General features: G+C 49.9%; 1 protein-coding gene across 2 annotated transcripts in view; it reads left to right on the top strand.

Annotated features, from left to right (window-relative positions):
- Positions 1-21178, top strand: part of GID8 (GID complex subunit 8 homolog) — a 306973-nt gene that overhangs the window by 125981 nt on the left and 159814 nt on the right. For both annotated transcript variants that reach the window (XM_069650760.1, XM_069650759.1), the window contains exons 3-4: positions 3190-3386; positions 3788-3985. In XM_069650760.1, the coding sequence (XP_069506861.1) occupies positions 3190-3386; positions 3788-3985 (395 nt within the window). The remainder of the gene's footprint in view (positions 1-3189; positions 3387-3787; positions 3986-21178) is intronic.

The raw sequence follows: 21178 nt of genomic DNA, 5'->3' as shown, positions 1-21178 counted from the left end.
GCCCTGCCGTTCGGATTAAAGTCGGCACCCAGGGTGTTCACCAAGTGCCTCACACCTGTGGCGGCGCGGCTGTGCCTGCGCCTGCAAGGGATCCACGTGTACCCCTACCTGGACGACTGGCTAATCCGTGCAAGGTCAAGAGAACTTGCCGTCGAACACACAGCGAGGACCGTCCGCCTGCTCACGGAGCTGAGATTCGCCATCAACTGCCCCAAATCCCATCTGGTCCCGTCGCAGGTGGCACTGTTTCTAGGAGCGAAGCTCGATACAGTGAAGCGATTGGCATCTCCGTCGGAAGAAAGGACAAAGGCCATTTTGGGCAAGGTGCAGCGCCTGTTAGCCACAGATGTGGCCAGAGTGAGGTCCATCAAGTCCCTCCTCGGGATGATGTCCTCATGCATCTACCTTGTGCCCCTTTGCAGACTTCGGATGCGTCTGCTACAAGAGTTCCTCGGCGCCCGCTGGATTCAAGCGGCGGGCTGCTTCGAAGACAGGATCCCGCTCGACGAAGAGTTATGTCCGGCGAATCTATGGTGGGGTGCCCGTGCACACCTCTCAGCAGGCATGGACTTTCAGGCCCCAGCGTATCAGGAGACGGTAACGACAGACGCCTCTCTGGAGGGATGGGGTGGGGCCCACACTGGAGATCTCCACGCAAGAGGCCTCTGGCTCCCGGAGGAGAGGTCTCTTCACATCAACATCTTGGAGCTACGAACCATGTTCTGGGCGCTCAAATCGTTCCTTCCGTCCCTCAAGGACAAAGTGGTGAGGATCTTCACCGACAACACCACCACGATCTACATCCGGAAGCAGGGAGGCACAAGATCCCCAGCCCTATCCAAGGAGGCCCAGGATCTGTGGCACTGGGACGTCGCCCAGGGGATGTTTCTGGTTCCTTTCCACCTGGCAAGAATAAAAAACACCATCGCCGACTCACTCAGCAGGGAGCTGCGCTCGTGCCATGAGTGGGAACTACGCCAGGACCAGGTGGATCGGCTCTTTCAACGGTGGGGCAAACCCCAGATCGACCTGTTTGCGATGGCGACGAACTCCAAGTGCCAGAGGTTCGCCAGCAGGTTCGCCCAGCCAAAGAGCATGGGCGATGCTTTATCATTCCCTTGGGACGGCCTGTTCCTGTACGCGTTGCCGTTGCTGCTCCATCTCACCAACCAGCTCAAGAGGACCCGGTGCAGGATGATCCTCGTCGCACCGGCGTAGCCGAGACCGATCTGGTTCCCGGATCTTCTGGACTTTTCAGCGTCCCCACCTATCAAGCTGGCGACAGACGCAGATCTTCTCCAGAGAAAGAGGCGCCATTCTCCATCACGTCCCGGAGTCGCTGAACTTGCAGGCTTGGCTCCTGCAGCACTAGAGTTTGGCGGATACCATATCCCGGCTGACTGCAGAGAGGTTCTTGGACATAAGTGGAAGAGGTTCTGTCTGGTGCCGTGCACTGAAGATTAACCCTCTGCGGATTACGGCCCCTCAAGTGTTGCCGTACCTACTGTCACTGGCCAAAGCTGGACTGGCTCACGCTTCCATCAAAATGCATCTGGCTGCCATTTCCCGATACACCAGAACTACAGGACGGGCGTCCTTGTGGTCTCATCGCCTGGTGAAAGACTTTATGAAGGGACTATTCCGATCGTTCACGCCGGTGAAGGCCCCTGCCCCGGCAGCGGAGCTCAACGTGGTGCTGACCAGGCTCATGGGGGAGGGAGTGAGGGGCCCATTGGAGCCTATACACTCGGCACCATTGAAATTACTGTTGTGGAAGACAGCATTTCTTGTGGCCATCACCTCCGCACGACGAGTGGGAGGGATCTAGGCCCTATCTTGCAAGCCTCCATACTTGACTTTTCACGACACGAGGGTGGTGCTGAGGACGCACCCTTCCTTTATGCCCAAGGTGCCATCGGACTTCCACTTCAACGAGCCCTTGGTGTTGCCAGTTTTCTTCCCGTCGCCTTCGTCTCCGGCCAAGAGGACTTTGCACTCACTGGATGTGGCTAGAGCGCTGAAGTTCTACGTGGACCGCACAAAGAGTTTTCGGAAGATGTCACAGCTGTTTGTGAACTTTGGACCTGTGAATCAAGGGAAGGCTCTCTGGAAGGCTTCCATTTCCAGATGGCTCTCCTGCTGCATCATGCACTGTCACCGGTTGGCAAACAGACCACTGCCCGGCCGTCCGAGAGCCCATTCGACCAGAGCGATCGCTGCTACCACGGCGTTCCTGTCTGGTGTGCCCCTGCTGGACATCTGCGGGGCTGCTACATGGAGGTTGACGCACACCTTCACGAGATTCTACTGCGTCGATCGGGACTCCAGGGAGGAGTCCAGGGTCGGCCAAGCAGTGCTGCGCAACCTGTTCGCTTAAGGTGAGCCTGGTGAGGAGGTAAGAGATGCTTAATGTTGAGTTGTTGTATTGCTTAATGTTGAGCCTGTTGCCACCTCCCGTGGTTGTGCATGTGTATACGGCTATGTATTCCTATATTCATGAGCATGTGAATCCATGCCAGACCCCATGCTGGAGAAGGAACAAGTTACTTGCCTGTAACTGTTCTCCAGCATGGGTCTGGCATGGATTCTCATGCGAACCCTCCCTCCTTCCCCTCTGCGGCTCTTGACTTGGTCATACTGCCACTTTACGTGCTACCAAATCTGAGGATGGCTGCCGGGGGAGGTGCTTAGGTAGAGGGCAGTTATTGGCTGGGGGCAGTATGACCCAGAGATCAGTGATTGGTTACTACGAAGAAAGACAGATCAGAAACAAAACTGATACTGATTTTTTTCTTTACCGAGGATTCCCGGCCTGACTGGGAATATTCATGAGCATGTGAATCCATGCCAGACCCATGCTGGAGAACAGTTACAGGTAAGTAACTTGTTCCTTATTTCCTTCAACACGTTAATCCATATTTCTTTCTGCCTGTAATTGGTGTGATTTTTGACAAATAGTTTTGGATCAAACTTGGCCTAGATGACCCTGCCCCACAGTGTACGTTAATCCATGGATTCACTTAAAAAATGCAAATTACCGCTTTAACACTCCTCTGAATACATGACCATTTCACTTTATTGGAGTGCTGCTGTGTCCTTGCAAGAAACGATTAGTTGGGCTAAGGAGTTTCAAGCTCGTCATAGAGTCTGGAACTTTGGGTCTAATTCTTTCAATGTCCTTTTTCATAGAGGGCTTCAAGGAAGCAGCAGAGAAGTTCCGCATGGAGTCTGGCATTGAGCCCAGTGTAGATTTGGAGACCTTGGACGAAAGAATAAAAATTCGGGAGATGATCCTGAAAGGTCAGATCCAAGAAGCCATAGCGTTGATTAACAGCCTCCATCCAGAGCTGCTCGACACAAACCGGTACCTGTACTTTCATCTGCAGGTAAGTCACATTGTCAATGCAATATATGCAGAAAGCGTGGCTTGCAGGTTTATTAACAGCTTTTCAGCTATTATCTCCAGTTTTTTTTTTAAAGGGCTTGTGAACTCCTTGTGTTGCTCAAGTTCTCTGAATTGATGCACACTTTTTAAAATCTTGATTCGTCCAAACAATAAAGGTTAGGACCTGTTAGCTGCAGCCTTACCTACCAGGTTTATGCAAGGTTTGCTGATGCAACTGCAGCTTTCAGTTGCATAGCTAATCAGTCGGACTTTAATATTTTATTCTGTCCATTGCGCCTCCGCTTTCGTTTCCTATTATGTGCACTGGCAACTACATATGTTATGTTTGTACATTAAGGAGCAACTACACATTTTTGCTTTATTTGTTTTTCCGACGCACAGCAACAACATTTGATTGAGCTGATTCGCCAGCGGGAGACAGAGGCAGCTTTGGAGTTTGCCCAGACGCAGCTAGCAGAGCAGGGCGAGGAAAGCAGAGAATGTCTCACGGAGATGGAGCGCACTTTGGCCTTACTTGCTTTTGATAACCCGGAAGAATCCCCTTTTGGAGACCTTCTTAACATGATGCAGAGGCAAAAGGTAATGTTAAATCTGATGCCTGTGGAATGGCCTTCATTAATACTGCTCTGTTGGCGAAGTCTGGCAGAAACAGTTTGACCCTTGTTTTTCACCTTTGAGCTCAGCAGGTCGAGGTTATATTTATTGATTTCTGTAATGGGAACCCTCTTCATTATTAATCTTAACACTAGGGTTGGAATGGTTTTCTCTTTGCTTGGTGTTCAGGGGCTGGGAGATGACTGCTGCTAGGGAACAGGCTTTCCCTAGATCAACCAGTGGTAGGGATGGCTGGGCTGTCAAGGGTAATTCTTAGATTAGGAGCAAGTTAATCCAAGGTACAGTGTATAACCATGTAACTTTACGTTAGAAACATCAGCACATGAATTACATTACAGGTAGTACTTGGTTGGGGTGATTTTTTTTTTCTCTTTAATTGGTCCCCCCCACCCACCAGCCCTCTAGTTAAGGTAAAACAGGGTTCCCGCCAAAAAGACCAGACTCCTCTATATGGGTAGAGCAGTATGGCTTAATTTAAAGAGGATCCCAGTGAACTAGTGTTGGGGAGAGTTCTAATTTCTGTGCTAATTCCCTTCAACCTTGTAGACCCCCCCCCCCCAAGCTCTTTTGCTGGACTACAGGAATTTTTAACCTGTAGTGAGTGAGACCTTTTTCTCACTCACGTTTTGACCTGATTTGGATTAGGTTTCCTCTTATTAAGGAGTCCGACAAACTCCATAGGCATCTGCTTTTTGTATGGTGACACAGAGCACCTTCAGTGCAGTTTCAGAGAAATTTTAGATTTCTCCATAGGTTTAAATACTTTTTCTTGTGTGAACTACTGTTCCCAAGAATAGTAAATTGAAATTGACTTTACTTACCTTTTCTCTTATTAGGTCCAACACACACCATTTTATGTTCAGTGCTGGGGGGGTTACTCAGTAGCCCCTTGTACCACTCTCTCATGTTAAACATTTTTGTTACCCTCACTACTTTAAATGGCTGGTGGCAGTGGTTTAATTTTCCTACCATTGTGCTCTTTTACTGCAGGCTGAATCCTACGCTGCAGTACAGCACCCACGGGTGGCAATTTCTGCAAAATGGCACTGGTCTTCTTTTTTCACCATTTTCTGTTTGTGAGGTCTTTCTTGGCTTTTACTGTGCATGTTGAGCCCTTTGTTTTGCCTTTGGCAGGTTTCAGACCTGAAGCCGGCTTCTGGCTCCAGTGTCTGGAAAGGCAGGATGTGAGGGAGGTTCCCGACCCCTGTACTTTGTCTTTAGGAATGCCTGAATGCAACCAGTCCTGATTGGCTGGCTGGCTGGCTGCTGTTCTTTCAGGACAGCCACTCTGCTGTGTGATTGACATCCTAGGCTGTGCATGAATGGGAGAAACCTGCTTAGAAGGTGAGGGTGTTTGGACTAGAGGCAGAGTCGACCACTGGGAGAAACACCTGACGAAGAAACAGTAAACGAAGCTTGCTGCATTCTCCTGGACCTTTGAATTGCCCGGTGAAGCCCTGCTGCTGTGCTGAAACCCCTTTTACTGATCAACCGAGGTTCCGGAAGGGATGACTTCTTCCCTTGGGTAAGTGGGACCAACTAACCCCGAGACTTAACTCCACTGGACCATCTTCCCTGACTAGCTGCATTTCCTTGCTGCTGCAGGAACTGAGTGCAAGGGGTCGAGAAATCCGTAGCAGCGTCTGAAATCCATCCAGAAGCTCCATGAGTCTCCTAAGGACCCTTCAGAAGCAGGACGACCCGAGCTAGAGTTCCCTCCTCAGAGTGCAGGACCCAAGGAGTGAAGGAAGCTCAACTGGTATTTGAAATCCAGTGGTGCTGTTTACTACGTGCTGAAAGTGTAGCTCAGCCCGTAGCTGCCAACTACAAATGCTGCTGCAGGAGCCCCTCGGACGTCCTCCCTCTTGTCCCCACGACTGAGGCTCAGGAACCCAGGGTCTGCACTACTTCTGCAACAGGACAAACTCTGGGCCTCTCTTCTTCACACCAAAGGTACTGTTGAGCCTTGGGTTACTTAACTCATTATCCCTTTTAGCTGTGCTCTTCTCAGACTTGCATTGGCTTACTTTCTAGGGTTGGTTCAAACTCTGCTTTTCACAGGCTTCACAGCTTTTGACCCTCAAATGATTTCTACTAACACAAACTTTGTGCAACACTCTTGTTATCTGAGAAGTGCCTCAGCTCCCTAGACTGTGCTCAAATTGACTTTGGCTGTCCTGACTTCCTGCAGACTCCTCTAGTCCATTGACGTGGATATTTCTGTCCCTCATAGGTGGTAACTTGTTTTAGACTGTTTTTGCTGGGAAAGGCTTGTCTAGACTTCATTGGAAGATTGAAGTATACTCACATGCCCTGAGAACCTGTTCAACTGTTTTTCCTCACTTTAAGGGTGGGAACGGGGTGGGGGTGGGGGTGGTGGTGGGAACGGAGGTGGGGCTGGGGGTGGGGGGGTTGGCCGTGGGAGAGACGGGAATTGTAGCATAGCCAAAGAGTATATACTAACTGGTGCTGATCCTGAAACATATGTTTAAGTATATTTGATTGCTACATTAATTGCCCTTCTTTTTAAAAAAAAAAAAAATAATGTTAACTAAACTATAACAGAAACCTTGAGTTTTAGTGGTACTTTTAACTACGAATGTCATTGCTACAGCTCACATTTACCCCTCTTGAGATAGGCCTGGCTGCTCAGTCACACTACCAACTTGTGTAGTACAGACCTATACCAAAAGGTGTTACATAATACCAAGCAGATAAGTGTTGGGTAGTCTCACACATTGTGACTACACCAATTCATACCCAACTAGTTATCAATAGTTACCCCCAATAAATGCACTAGTAAGGTATAATGAAATATTTACTCGTTATTGTTAGGTCACTATAGTCAATTAGTCGCAATACTAAATGTAAGCCTGCTACCTGGTTGTAGGCACTAAGGGGTGGGAAGAAAAGGGGATCCTAGTAAAATGCATTCATTCATGACAATGATCCATTTGTCCAACACAGGAATAAGTCACTATTTCTATACCTCAAACCCATTGTGGCATTGTTAGAAATGTACACAATATATTACATATCATCACACCTAGAGGATGACACTTAATAACCATGGTCTATCAAAAGTTAGGATTAGGATAGTCCTATAGTAATACTCTAATTGCACTCAGTGAAAAGGTTCAACCTACTTTATCCATTTTCCGGAACAGGAGTGTAATGCAGAGACTTTAGAATTGCATTAACAGTCAGTGAGCCAAGCTAAAATTCCAATTCTTGTTAGAAAACATCAGATAATCTAAATGCGAATGTTCAGATAAGTCCCCTTAAGTCATTTGAGTACAGTTTTTCCAACGGGATAACACTACCCCCTAGTAAATAATGGGAAAAAGTTCAGTTGGAGAGTGAGGGGAGAAAGGGACAATGAGGGAGGGGTTTGGGGGTGTTGCCTTCTTACCTCTGTTGGATAATACAGGGCAACTAGGGGCCAAGAGCTGCTTAGTCTAGCAAAGGGGTAGTATGTGCTAGGCCATAGTGACCAGTGCAGAGTTAATGGAGCAGTCTGGATTGGTATAAAGAAGACAAAACAGTGAGATTGTGTAAACAAGGAGGTGATTTGGGTTTACAGTGCTTACCTGGATTTTGAGGGGGTATCTTGTGGGCAGGGGAGAGTGTGGCAAACCAGGCAAATTGGTGAAACACTTTGCCAGCCGCCCTTTTCTTGGACACCCTATGAGGATCTTTTAATCAGAGTGTGCGGATCATGGCTTGGAAGCCCAAAGAAGGAGGCAAAGTCCAGCCAAGATGGATGCTGGTGCTTCCAGAGAAAGATGGACCTGGTCAGCTGCAGATGGTAAAGTGTGGCCCCTGCTGCCAGAGATGCTCCGGTGATAGTTGTGGGCAAGCACAGCAGTAGCTTCTCTCTTCTCCTTTGGGCCCTAGACACATTGTGGAGGGGCTGTTGAGGGAGGTAGATAGCCCCAGGGGATGCGGTAGCCTTGGGACAAGATGGGTTTAGGGGCACAGATGCTTAAGTGTGCCCACCCTGCTCTCTCAGAGGATCCCAGGAGAACTCTTAAACTGATTTATGCTATGAAAGGGCACCATTACATTACATAACATAAATAGTATTTGTGCAGCTTAATTATTTTGGAATCGCACGTTGGCCATCTCCCCACCGCAAGAGGTTGAAACAAATGGAATCAAATCATGAATAAAAAAGACCTCCACCTTCAAACAGAAAAATTCTGTCTGATCACACCTTTTTGTTAATTGAAGTTGAACTGTGTTCAGGTATGTTCAAATGTAAATAAAATATAAAATCTATAGAGGGCATGAATGTACAACGCAATGTTAATAGGTCATTTAGTTACAAGGGTTTTGGAGACAGCACACTGATGTCACACGTTTAGGTATTGTACATTCTGATTTGTAGCACTAGTATCTATTAGTAAAATAATCTCTCCTTACTCAAAAACAGCATTCTGGGGCTGTTCACATGATCAGCCTGGGGGGAAGGGGGGGAACTTTTATTTTCTGCACTAGATGGAAGCAAATGCAACGCATGGAATCTGACTGAGACTGTCTATCTGCAAGTATACTGTTTCATGTAAGGAATAGTTTCATATATTCTTGCCCCAGAGACAATGTCCTACCAATTAATGTGTCCTGTGAAACATTTGCTTGCCCCATACGTGATTTCCTTTATTTTATCTACATTAATCCTCAGTCATAGGACTGAGAGGTAAACCATAAAATCCATACCTTGCATACTATTCATGAACAGAAATATGCAATCCCCTAATGGTGGGGGGGGGGGGTAGGGGTTACAGTCGTTTGGTTTGGTTTGCAGTGCTGAAACTAAGAATGTGGGAAATTCCTGCAGCTGAAAAGAACCGTTATGAAGGTAGTTATCAATTAACACTAATCCGTTGGAGTGCTTTGTGCTGGTGACTAGTATTTTAGGAAAGTGGGTTGATTATCAGTGTGGTGACTTTTTAAATCCATGATGTCCATAAACAAACAGAAGGGCGGTCCTTAGAAGAATGATCGTTGCATAACTGTCTGCACACTGTTACTGAGCTGTGACAAAGTTCTACATTGCTTAGATCACAATATAGAATAGCCTTTTTCAGATCCTGTTGCAGGTCTTCTCTTGCTATATAATTGCAAGATTGGGCTACCTTCTATAGGTTTTAGTATTATGGACCAACCAATCTTTGGCTTAAGCTATGTCTCCTTGTTGGATAAATTGCCCTTCAGGCACCCTTTAAATTTTTTTAAACGTTTTTTTAATTGATTTTTGGAACAAAAGTTAGTCGAATAAGCCTGTGTGGATAACATACACCCCACCCACCCAGTTTCCCTCCGCTGCACACAAAGTACACACTTTGTTATGAAAGGTCACTGAGGGAGCACAAATAACTAGCATTAGGATCCTTGCTCACATGGTACGAGTTCATCAATAACATAACATTTTAGGAATTGGACGTGCTGGGATTGACGGGGGTAGTGAGTCCAGGGAGGTCGGGGGTTGCTTTATCTGGAGAGTTCTGAACAGATTAATCCGGCCCCGGGTCTGGTTCGCTAGAGATATAGCTCCTGAAGGAAGTCCAGTAGTGCTTGGGTTTACTGGTAGAGGGAAGAGTCAAATTGTACTGCGTCTCCCTTCGCTCACACAATAACATAAGATTGAGCCAGTTTTGAACCGTGAATGCACCAGCATCCCCCATGAACGAGCTACTAGGGATTTGGCAACCACGGACGCCATGGCGACAAGGCGTTTCTCGCTACGAGATTTTCATTCAACCAGGGCCAGTAGCCAAACCTTAGGGGTAGTCTGGATCGGGTCATCCACCATACCAGCCATCACCTCAGCTATACCCCTCCAGAAGGGCTGGATCCGGGGGCAGGACCAAGCCACATGATAAAAATCAGCTGGGGTTTGGAGGCATCTTTTACATAGGGGAGATCTGAGTGGGAATAGTTTATGTAGGGTATGGGGAGAATAGTATATCTGATGCAAAAATTTAAAGTATCAGGCGGAATCTGTTATTGATGGGTATCCTTTTGGTCTCGATCTGAATTATGCCCCACTGGTCGTCTGCGAGAGACCTCTCCATGCAGCTCTCCCACTTATCCCTATATGGGGCCGGAGGTATAGGCCCTAGTGTCCTGATGAGACCGTATAGAGAAGAAATCAATTTCTTGATGGATGTCAGCGATGTTATGAACATCAACAACGGGGATGTGAGTGGTGCACTCGGGGAAATCCGGCCAACAGGTTTTCAAGACCTCCCGAAGTCGATAGTATAAGAGTAGTGTGACTGTGGACCATGTGCCCCTGGTTTTGAGTTCTTCTCAAGTTATGAACTTGCCACCCTCCTCCCCCGGGGCAACATCACCTAATGTGTAAATGTGAAGGTTAGTAAAGTGCTGTATGAATATGGATTCATGTGTCAGGGGGATACCGTGAACGTTATATATATAGCCATGGATGGGGCATACCAGCGGTCCATGCCCACTCTCTTCGCCAGGCAGTCCCACGCCCTCAGGGTGATCTCTAGGGGTTGTACCCCTACCTGCACATGACGCTCCCGGACTGCCCAAAGGAGACCCCTAAGGTCATCTGGTTTGGCTATGGCCGCCTCCAGGCGCGAGTGAGGAAGATAACTTGTGGGGGGGACCACCACCATACAGTGTATTGGACCTGGGCCACTAGATAATACAGGAAAGTCAGGGACGTCCAAACCCCCCGTCCCCTGAGAACAGGGGAGAGACATTGTGTGCAGTGTGGTACGAGGTTGCTTACCAGCCCAGAGCAATTTGACAAACAATCTTTAAACGGTTCCAGAAAGTCACGGGGGGCCATACCGGGACGTTGTTGAAAATGTACGATAATTTCGGGAGAATGACCATCTTGGATAGGGATACGGGCCGCCTGTGATATGGGGAGGCAGGCCCATGTGTCCACTGTGTTTCAGGTATCGTAAGGCTGCTACGTGGTTCTCCTCGTATAATCGGGCTGAGGACATCCTCGCCAGGACTCCCAAATATCGGATCCCTCATGGGGACCAGGTGAAGGTACCATCAATATCCTGTGGGGAGACACCAGGGGTAAGCAGAAGTATTTCAGACTTGGACCAATTTATCTGTAGACCAGATAAGGCGCCGAATTCGGTGATTTCCTCCATCACCGGGTTTAGGTTGGTCTGCTGGTGTTTTATGTATAATAACATATTGTCTGCATACAATGACACAATGGATGCGTGAGAGCGAACAGTTACCCTCCCCCCCCCCCCCCCCCCCAAGGCAAATAGGATGTGTGAGAAGGGGCAACCCTGCCTGGTGCTCGGTTTGGAGGTATAGGTGCTGATTGGATACCATTCGTGTAGACCAAGGCGTGAGGGGCTGTGTAGAGTAGTTCGATCCAGTGTAAAAAAGAGGTGCCCACCCCTGATTGCCAGAGAACCTCGAACAGAAAAGGCCATTTGACAGAATCTAACGCCTTTTCAGTGTCCAAGGCGACCACTGCTATCGGAATCTCAGGATTTATTTAATGCATCAAGGTGAATAGTCTCCGAAGGTTGTTCTGTGTTGAGTGTCCCGGAATGAAGCCCGCCTGGTCCAAGAGGACCAGAGCGGGCATATGAGGCAGGAGTCTGTCGGCGAGGAGTTTTGCCAGAATCTTATTATCAGTGTTATCACTGATGGGGGGACGGTATGATGAGCACTTCTTAGGGTCTTTATTAGGTTTAAGCAGTACAGTTACCAAACCAGTCCTGGTGGACTCGGGGGGGACCCCCCAAGGTGATGGCCTCTTTGTACATGTTTCGTAAATGGGGAATAAGTAGGGTCGGGAAGGCTTGATATAGCTCGGCCGTTATACCGTCTGTTCCGGGGGCTTGCCGTTTGGGAGTGAGCGTATCACCTTAAGGAACTCCTCGTCTGTAGGAGGGTCGTTCAGAAGGGCTCCGATCTCTGGTTCCAGCCAACCCAAGGCAATCCTGTCTAGGTAATGGACAAGGGAGTCGTAACCTTCTGTGCTCTTGGACGTATATAGCGTCTCATAATATTGTCGGAACTCTGTGTTTATCCTCCCTGAGTCCCTAGTGAACTCTGGTGTCTTCAGTTCTATTATAGGGTCCAGATACCGTTCCTACCTGATAGCCCAGGCCAGAGCCCCACTCGGGCGGACCCCCTGCCCATATCTTTTTTTTTTTTTAAAAAAAACTTTTTATTTGCCTTTTGATAAACACATCAGCCAAAAACCGGTCCAACTTCCCCTCCCTCTTAACATCCCTTCTTATAAACATTTTTAATTGACAGTTCAATACAACAGTCTCTCAGCTATCCCCCCCCCCACCCTCAAAAATCAGGCCCATCTCTAGATTGTCCACATACCCAACCACACAACCCCTAACCCCCGTCAAACTCTCCCCACCCCCACTCCTGAAACTAATCTCCGTTTTTCTTTAGCCACAGCAGCCCCTCCCCATATCTTGAAGCTGCGACTGGGTCCCCGAGAAATCTTTCCTCATCGTCCATTAGCAAGCGGTGCTCATGGCGCATAGCCAACAGGGTAGATTGAAGCCCAGGGAGTCCTGCTGGGTCTGCCTGAATCCAGGTTTCTTGTCCATTTTAGGGGCTAGCGTGCAATGAAAGCCCCCCCCGCCCATATGACCGTGCCTCCCATGTGGGGGATGATTTTGCTGTATAGTGTTTTGAAATAGGCCACGGTATATTCGTTGGGGGCATATGTGTTTATAATTCACAGTTCGAGGGGTTGGGTCCTCAGACGTATTCCATATCTATGACGGTAATCACCACAACTGTGCTGCTTCGGAAAATCGTCTGCGTCGATACGCGCCCTCGAGGACCTCCTCCGACGGCCGACGTCACTGGATGTTATAAGTAGGACGCACGCCGCCCGTAGCCTCAGTTCTGTTTTTTCCGCGAACGTGTTCGCTTCGGGAATCTCGGCACGCCTCGACTCTTTGGAGTTTGTTGTTTCTCGGATCTTCGAACCTGTTTGGTGTTTGAAGTATTTCTTCGTGAAGATGTCTACCTCGTCTTCCACACCGCGTCCAGACTTTAAGAAGTGCGGGGACTGTGGGTCCAAGATGTCGGTCACAGACTCGCACGACGCCTGCCTATGGTGCCTCGTGGAGGCCCATGACACGGATGACTGTCTCGACTGCCAGTCGCTCATGTCGAAAGTCTTGCGGGAGCGCAAGAAGAAGTTATCGGTAGTTAAGGTGTCCAAGCCCCGGAAGTCGGGGTCTGCAGGGCTTTCGAGGGGTGACTCTCCACGTCGTCGTCGGAAGTCCAGTGGGTCTCGGTCCTCGAGTCGGTCTCGCCACTCCTCTGCCTCTTCGAGGCACTCCCGGAAGCGCCGTCATCGGTCGCCTTCCCCGTCCTCATCCGAGGACTCGGCGGGTCGCTTACCCCACCAAGCATGCGACACCGGAGCAATGGGCTTCCTTCGGGAAGAAAATGTTGACGATTCTCGAATCGCAGGGCACTGGTCCGTCCGCGCCTCCGAGTGGGGTCGGTCGTGATCAGCCGAGAGACACCGCTCGCACGCGTTCGGGCTCGGGTGGTCGTCACGATTCGCGGGAAAGGTCCCACTCGGACAAGTGGAATAATTCTCGGCATTACCGGTCATCAACGCGCTCGAGACCGTGTGAACCTGTGGTGTCTTCACGGAAGACGTCGACGCCGAGGTCGTCGACGGACTCTTTCGAGGGCTTGCCTTCGAAGAAGTCGTTGATGCCTTCCGCGTCCGACTGTTGAGGGACACGCTCGGGGCCCCGGCCTCGAGGACTGCGCCGGCGACGCCGATTCACTCGATGCCTTTCGAGGCGGTGTCGACGGGGGTACCCTGTGGCTCGGGGAAACCACCTAGAAAGGCTCTGGCCAAGGTCAAGCATGGCTTTGGTTCAAGTTCTGTGCCTTCTTACCGCCATTTGGAGTTCATTTTAGAGGTGGATGAGGGCTCTGATGATGGCATGGTGCCGGACTCGGTGCCAGACGAGATTCTCTCGGGCCATAGCAAGTTTGAGGACATGAGGCAGTCCCTGCATGATGCTAGTGGGCTGGACACCTCTCCGGAGGTGGAGTTTTGTAGGCCTGGGCCTGGCACTCATGCCGATTCTTCGTACCGGCGCCTTATGTCTAGGGCCACCAAGTACTTAGTATGGTCTGCTCCCCCGGGGGAGTTTCTTCAGGATGACCTTAAGGATATCCTCGACACTGGTCCACCAACTGACCCGGTACTACCGTTTCATATGGCTCTACAGAGGAGGGTGGCGGCAGCTTGGACTGCTCCGGAGAGTCTCCCGGCAGTGGGCAAGTCTTTGCCGCGAAAATAATGCCAAGCCAGTAGTGACCCCTGTCCAAGCACCCTACTCCGGAGAGTTTGGTGCAGGCGGTTACGGCCCCGGCAAAGCAGGCGTCGTACCCTACCATCCCTCCTGAGAGGGACGACGAGCGTTTTGACGGCTGGGCGAAGAAAGTGTTTTCTGCAGGGGGTATGGCGCTTCAGGCGGCCAACTCCATATGTGCCTCGTCACGTTTCACGCACACTGTGGAACTGTTTCCTTGGGGGCTGAACATATTTCCGAAGGGGACGAACGGGATGGTTTCCTTGCCATGGTTCATGATGGCAAGGATGCCATGTGTGAGGCCGTTCAGTCGGGTTTGGACATGGCAGATTGCGTCAGCCGGTCCATGGCGGCGAACACCGTGATGCGCAGGTTTGCGTGGTTGCGGAAGTCGGGGTTTGCTCGTGATGTGCAGGCCCGGCTCCTCAACATGCTCTTTGACGGGGAACATCTTTTTGGCAGCAAGGCTGACGAGAGCCTTGAGAGGTTGCAGACCTCAAAGTCGTTGGGCGCTGCAGTTCGACAACCTCTGCCTTTTCGTCCTAGGGGACAGCAATGGAGGGGAGGTTCCTTTCGTTATTACTCATCCTTTGGTAAAGCGAGAGGAGCTGCCAGTGAAAGGGGCCACCGTAGGAGTGCCAGAGGTGGAAAACAAGGTACTCGAGGTGCCAAGGCCGCTCGGGCTGTTGCCTCGTTGCCCTCAGGCAACGCCGCAGCCGCTTCAGCTAAGTCATGAGGCCATGTCCCATGGTTCGCCGGTTGGGGGAAGGCTGGCGCAGCATCTTGCAGAGTGGCGCGCCATTACTTGAGATGTGTGGGTTCTGGAGATCATAACCCACGGCTACTGTCTTCCTTTCCAGCAGAGGCCTCAAGACAATCCACCGTGGAATCCCTCTTTGAAGAGTCTGGATCCGCTCCTTGCGCAGGAAATTCAATCCCTGCTGGAGAAAGGCGCCATAGAACTGGTGCCTGTAGTGGAGAGGAACAAGGGATGGTATTCCCCTTATTTTTTGATTTCAAAGAAAGACTGGGGATTGAGACCCATCATGGACTTGCACGGTTTGAACAAACTCCTCAGGAAGGACACGTTCAAGATGGTTACTCTCAAGTCTTCCAGGCCCTTCAACTTCAGGACTGGTTGGTGTCTCTCGACTTCAAGGACGCTTATTTTCATGTGCCGATCCATCCAAAGCACAAGAAGTACCTGAGGTTCGTGGTTGGCGACTCGCACTTTCAGTTTCGGGTCCTGCCGTTCGGATTGACCTCCACCCCGAGGATCTTCACCAAGCTCATGGTAGTGGTGGCAGCGCACCTCAGGAAAGGTGGGGAATTCACGTCTACCCCTACCTGGACGATTGGTTGATCAGGGCGTGCTCTCCCGAGCAAGTCCTGGATCATCTGTCAGTCACCTGCCACTCCCTCCACAAGCTGGGCTTCTCCCTCAACTTGAAGTCCCATTTGACACCAACTCAGAGGCTCCAGTACATCGGAGCAGTGCTAGACACGTCCCTGGGGGAGTGTTTTCCTCCCCAGGTGAGGGCCCATCACATTCAGCAGATGGTGCACAGACTCTCCCAGCGTTCGAGTTCTCGAGACTGCTCGGCCTCATGGCATCCTGCATTCTTCTGGTGCCAGAGGCCAGGTTGCGGATGAGGTCTTTACAATGGGCACTCATGCTCCAGTGGTCTCAGTCCTCCGGTAGGATGTTGGACCCTGTTCAGGTGCCGTCTTCGGTCGCCCAGGGCCTTCTGTGGTGGGCCGACGAAGGCAATCTGAGGGGGGCTCCATTTTGGCTGCCCTGGCCGGAGGTGACGATCGTGACAGACGCATCCCTCACAGGATGGGGAGCTCATGCCAACGAGTTGACAGTCAGCGGTCGTTGGTCTCCGTCGGAGTCCAGACTCCATATCAATCTGTTGGAGCTGAGGGCCGTCAGGCTAGCCTTGAAGGCTTTTCTGCCGAATGTGCGAGGAAAGAATGTCCTGATCCTGACGGACAACATGGTTGCCATGCACTACCTCAACAAAAAGGGGGGGCAGGGTCACTGCCTCTGTGCAGGGAGGCGATGCAGCTCTGGTTCTGGGCAATCCAGCAGGAAGTTTCGATCTTGGCAGTTCATCTGGCAGGAGACTAAAACGAGACAGCGGACGGTCTGAGCAGGCAGAGTGCGATCTCTCACGAGTGGGAGTTGGCTCAGGAGATTCTCCTGGAGATCTTCGCCCTTTGGGGGACCCCTCAAGTGGATCTCTTTGCCTCCAGTGTCAACCGGAAGTGCGAGAGGTTCTGCTGACGGGAATTTCCTCCGAACGGAGCCTTAGGAGACGCGTTCGTGGTGGAGTGGTCATTCCCACTGCTGTACGCGTTTCCTCCAGTCCCCGTCATCCTGCAAGTACTACGAGGTTCGGTTCCCGGATGATCCTCATTGCTCCGGCGTGAGCCCGGAGGACGTGGTACCCGGACCTTCTCGACTTGTCCATCTGTCCTCCATGTCGTCTTCCCTACCAAGATGATCTGCTCTCATGTGAGGGGGTGGGTGGGTCAGGTTCTCCATCCAGAGGTCAGGTCCCTCATCCTTCACGCTTGGTTTCTGAAAGGTTGAGGTAGAAGTATTGGGACCTCCCTGAAGACGTGATGGAGGTGTTGCTTTCGGCCAGAAGGCCCGCAACAAAGTCCCTGTACCGTTGCTGTTGGAGAATGTTCTGCGACTGGTGCAGGGTTAAGAATGTGGATCCTTTTGCATGTGAAATTCCCATGGTTGTCTTTTTTGCTTTCTTTGGCCCACAGGGGCCTTCAAGTGGGTACCATTAAAGGTTACCTGGCGGCGCTGTCCATATTTAAGAGCTTGTCTGAAGAGTGTTCCTATTTTAAAATTCCTTTAATTTCTCAGTTTCTGAAAGGGCTCACTAATGTGTTCCCTCCGTCGCCTTTCCAGGTGCCCGGTTGGGATTTGAACCTTGTTCTCAAGTTTCTGATGGGTGCTCCGTTTGAGCCTTTGCATTCATGCCCTTTCAGACTGTTAACTCTTAAAACTGTATTTTTAGTTGCGGTCACTAGTGAGTTACAGGCACTTTCAGTTAAGCCGCCCTTCACTGTGTTTCATAAGGACAGGGTTGTCCTTAGAGTTCGTCCTTCTTTTCTTCCGAAGGTGGTATCGGAATTTCATTTAGGCCAGAAGGTTGTTCTTCCGGCATTTTATCCTCCACATCCTGGTAAGGAAGAGGAGAGACACCATAGGCTTGATCCTAGGAGAGCGTTAAGCTTTTATATTTCACGCATGTCCCGGGTCAGAGTGGACGATCAGCTCTTCATTGGTTAAGCTGGAAAGCGTTTGGGACAGGCTGTGACGAAACACTTTTTCTCGCTGGATTATTTTGGCTATCTGAGTGTTACCGCTTGGCGGGTAAGGACCCAACGGTCGGCTTACGGGCCCATTCTACCAGGGGTATGGCTGTCTCTACTGCCCTGCAGAGGGATGTTCCTATTCGAAACATCTGTGATGCAGCCACCTGGGCTTCGGTACTTACTTTTGTACGTCACTATTCCCTCGATTCCATCCGGAGGCAGGATCTGGCCTTTGGCAAGGCGGTCCTTTACTCCGCAATTTGATTGGGCATGCTAAATTTCTGTTTTCTAAATTCTTTTCCCACCTCCTTGCATTGGTACTGCTTTGGGAGTCTGTCATAGATATGGAATACGTCGGAGGACCCAATCCCCTCGTAGAACAAGTTACTCTCTTACCTGGTAACGTTCTTTCGATGGATTGGTCCGACATATTCCATATCGCTCCCTCCCTACCTTCCCCGCTACAGAATTTCTTATGCTATTGCAGCTTACGTTTCCGCAAGGCTTTGTGTGTCAGACTGGCAGAAGACTGGTGGCACACGTTCTCGGAAAAAATGACAACTGAGGCTACGGGCGTTGTGCGTCCTACTTATAACATCCAGTGACGTCGCCATCGGAGGAGGTCCTCGAGGATTTTCCGAAGTAGCACAGCTGTGGTGATTACTGTCATAGATATGGAATACATCGTCGGACCATCCCATCGAAAGAACGTTAACAGGTAAGAGAGTAACTTGTTCTGTTTTCTAGCAGCCCCCGAATCGCTACCATTGTGACACTCTAATCCGGCAAATCAAATGAAAACCCGCAAGCGGGTGAATGTACATACAAGTTTCCACCAACCTGGTCAGAACGCCGGAACCGGGACAGCAACTGCGGAAACTAAGAGCCTCCCTGAGAGCCCTGAGCCCCCTACCCCTTCGGAAGGAAAGAAAACCTCAACAGGGAGAGGCAGGACCCCCAGGGAAACCCTCAAAGGGGAAAAAACCCTGGACGCGTTGTCGGAGATCCTTGTAGAAAGATGGCTATCCAAGGCACAGAACTCCTGGCTCGATCGCAGTATCACAGGTTCTATCGGGAGAAAATAACAGGTAAATATAGGAGGAAACCGGAATAGAAGAACAGAATTAATACAGGTGAGTATGTTCTTACGGATGGTGTTGGTAGATTCTAGCTGTTGATGAGAGGTGAAGATTTCTCGGACTGAAAGGTAGGTAAGGACTGGAGTTCTAGTTCCTTCAGGAACTTCTGTAGTAATGAGAGGAAAGAATACTAAACAGGAGCGGGAAAGAACGGATAAAAACTAACCAGGAACGGAGAAGAAACGGAGGACCGGGGAAGGAACTCACCTAGTCAGGAAGAGTTGGGATTCCGCTGTTTTCACTTAGTAATAAAGGCTTGGGATAGGATAGCGAACGGGTTCCCGGAAATGCAGGCTGAACGGTAGTAATAGCTGGAAGGGAGCGCTGGAAGGGAACGCTAGACGGTAGGAGAGAAAAAGGAATAAGTAGTCACAGGCAGGATAGCTTGGATACACGAGAGTAAGGAGTACCTAGAATTCGAACTTTCGGAGCGTCATACAAGTCAGTAGCGACGCGAGGGGGCGAAAGCCTTCGGTTCTGAAATAGTGCCACATGACGTGTCGTAAGAGTCAGCTGGTTGCGTGGATGAATCATGTGACCTATTCTTGACGTGCGCTGGCAGCGCGGAACAACAGTACCGCTAAAACTGATAGCATTGACAGGAATAGACAGCGCTGCCGTACAATAAAGCGCGGAACTGCACAGTCTCCACTTATGCATATGTAAAAAGCAGCGATGACGGAAAGGTGTAACAGTATGCCCTCTCCTCCTGGGGGGTGATCCGGGCTTCCCGGGGTGTAGACGAAAAAAACGTCGAACCAAAAGGGGAGAGTGAACACCAGAAGCAGGTTCCCACGTTCTTTCAGCCGGAGAATACCCCTTCCAATCAATGAGAAATTGCAGCTGACCCCTGTGGTAGCGGGAATAACAGATACTGGCCACCTCATATTCTGTCCCGGTAACAGTGATTACCGGAGATGGAATGGTCTTAGTAGAGCATCGGAAATGATCGGCTACAGTTGGTTTCACTTAAGATAGATGAAAAACAGGATGAATGCGGGACCAGGCAGCTGGAAGAGCCAGTCGAACAGCTGCCGAACCCACTTTGGATAACAACTTGAAAGGACCATAAAACTTAGGAGATAACTTAGAAGGGACTAAGTGTCTTGGGAGAAACCGAGAGGCCAACCAAACCTTGTCTCCTACTTGTAGTTCTGGAAATTTGCGTCGATGTCGGTCTGCATATCGCTTGGCTCGATCCTGGGCTTCTTGAAGAGCCAAACGAGCCTTCTTTTGGCCAGACTGGATGTTGTCTATCAGTCTACCCCTGGTAGTTTAGAGGAGGAAGGAGTAGCAGTAGGGACAAAAGAGGGGTGAAATCCGTATGAACAGAAGAAGGGGCTAGTCTTAAGAGCTGTGTGCTTGGCATTATTGTAAGCAAACTCTGCTATTGATAACAGTTCAGCCCAATTATCTTGAGCTGCTGAGACGTAACAACGTAGGTATCCCTCCAGTGTTTGGTTAAGACGTTCCGTCTGCCCGTTGGTCTGGGGATGATATCCCGAACTGAGTGCCCTCTTGATGCCCAAAAAGTGACAGACTCCCTTCCAATATTGTGAAGTGTATTGGGGCCCTCTGTCAGAGACTATGACTTCAGGTAGTCCGTGTCTGGAAAACACTTCAGAAATGAAGATCCTAGCCATTTGGGCTGCCCCTGGCAATTTGATCAAGGGAATGAAGTGTGCCATCTTGGTCAAGTAGTCTATGGTGACCATTATGGTCGTTTAACCTGAGGAAGGGGGAAGATCCACTATAAAGTCGGTGGAGATGACTTGCCAAGGTTTCTCTGGTATAGGCATGCGGGTCAGTAAACCAAAAGGAGGAGCTCGTGAAGATTTAGACTGGATACATGTTGCACAAGAGTTTACATAATCATGAACATCGACCTGAAGAGTTGGCCACCAGAAACATTGTTTTATCAAATCCAGAGTAGTCTGTATTCCCCGGTGCCCTGCCGCTCTAGAGTCATGGCACATCCGAAGGACCTCAGATTGAAGAACGCTGGAAGGAATTAGTACTTGTTCTGCGTGGAAATATAATCCTCGATCCCTTGTAAGATGGTGAGTAGAAAGAAGATTTTCACATCTGGATTGATTCTTAATGGTATCCTGCTTTAGTAAATGTAGAAAGTCGGAAATGACTGCCACAAATCTCGCTTGAGGAAACCTCTTCTCTGAACAGAATTGAGAAACATGTGGTTTCTTTCGAGATAAGGCATCGGCTCTCAGGTTCTGGCTTCCTGGGAGAAAGGTGAATTCGATCCGATAAGGCAAAAAAAATACGCCCACCGTGCTTGTCTACTATTGGTGGTTTGAGCCTGTTGTAGTACCTTCAAG

The sequence above is a fragment of the Ambystoma mexicanum genome, chromosome 3p, assembly GCF_040938575.1.
Source record: "Ambystoma mexicanum isolate Mex_15411 chromosome 3p, UKY_AmexF1_1, whole genome shotgun sequence".
In the NCBI taxonomy this organism is placed as follows: Eukaryota; Metazoa; Chordata; class Amphibia; order Caudata; family Ambystomatidae; genus Ambystoma; species Ambystoma mexicanum.
This window is presented reverse-complemented; position numbering and strand designations above follow the sequence as displayed.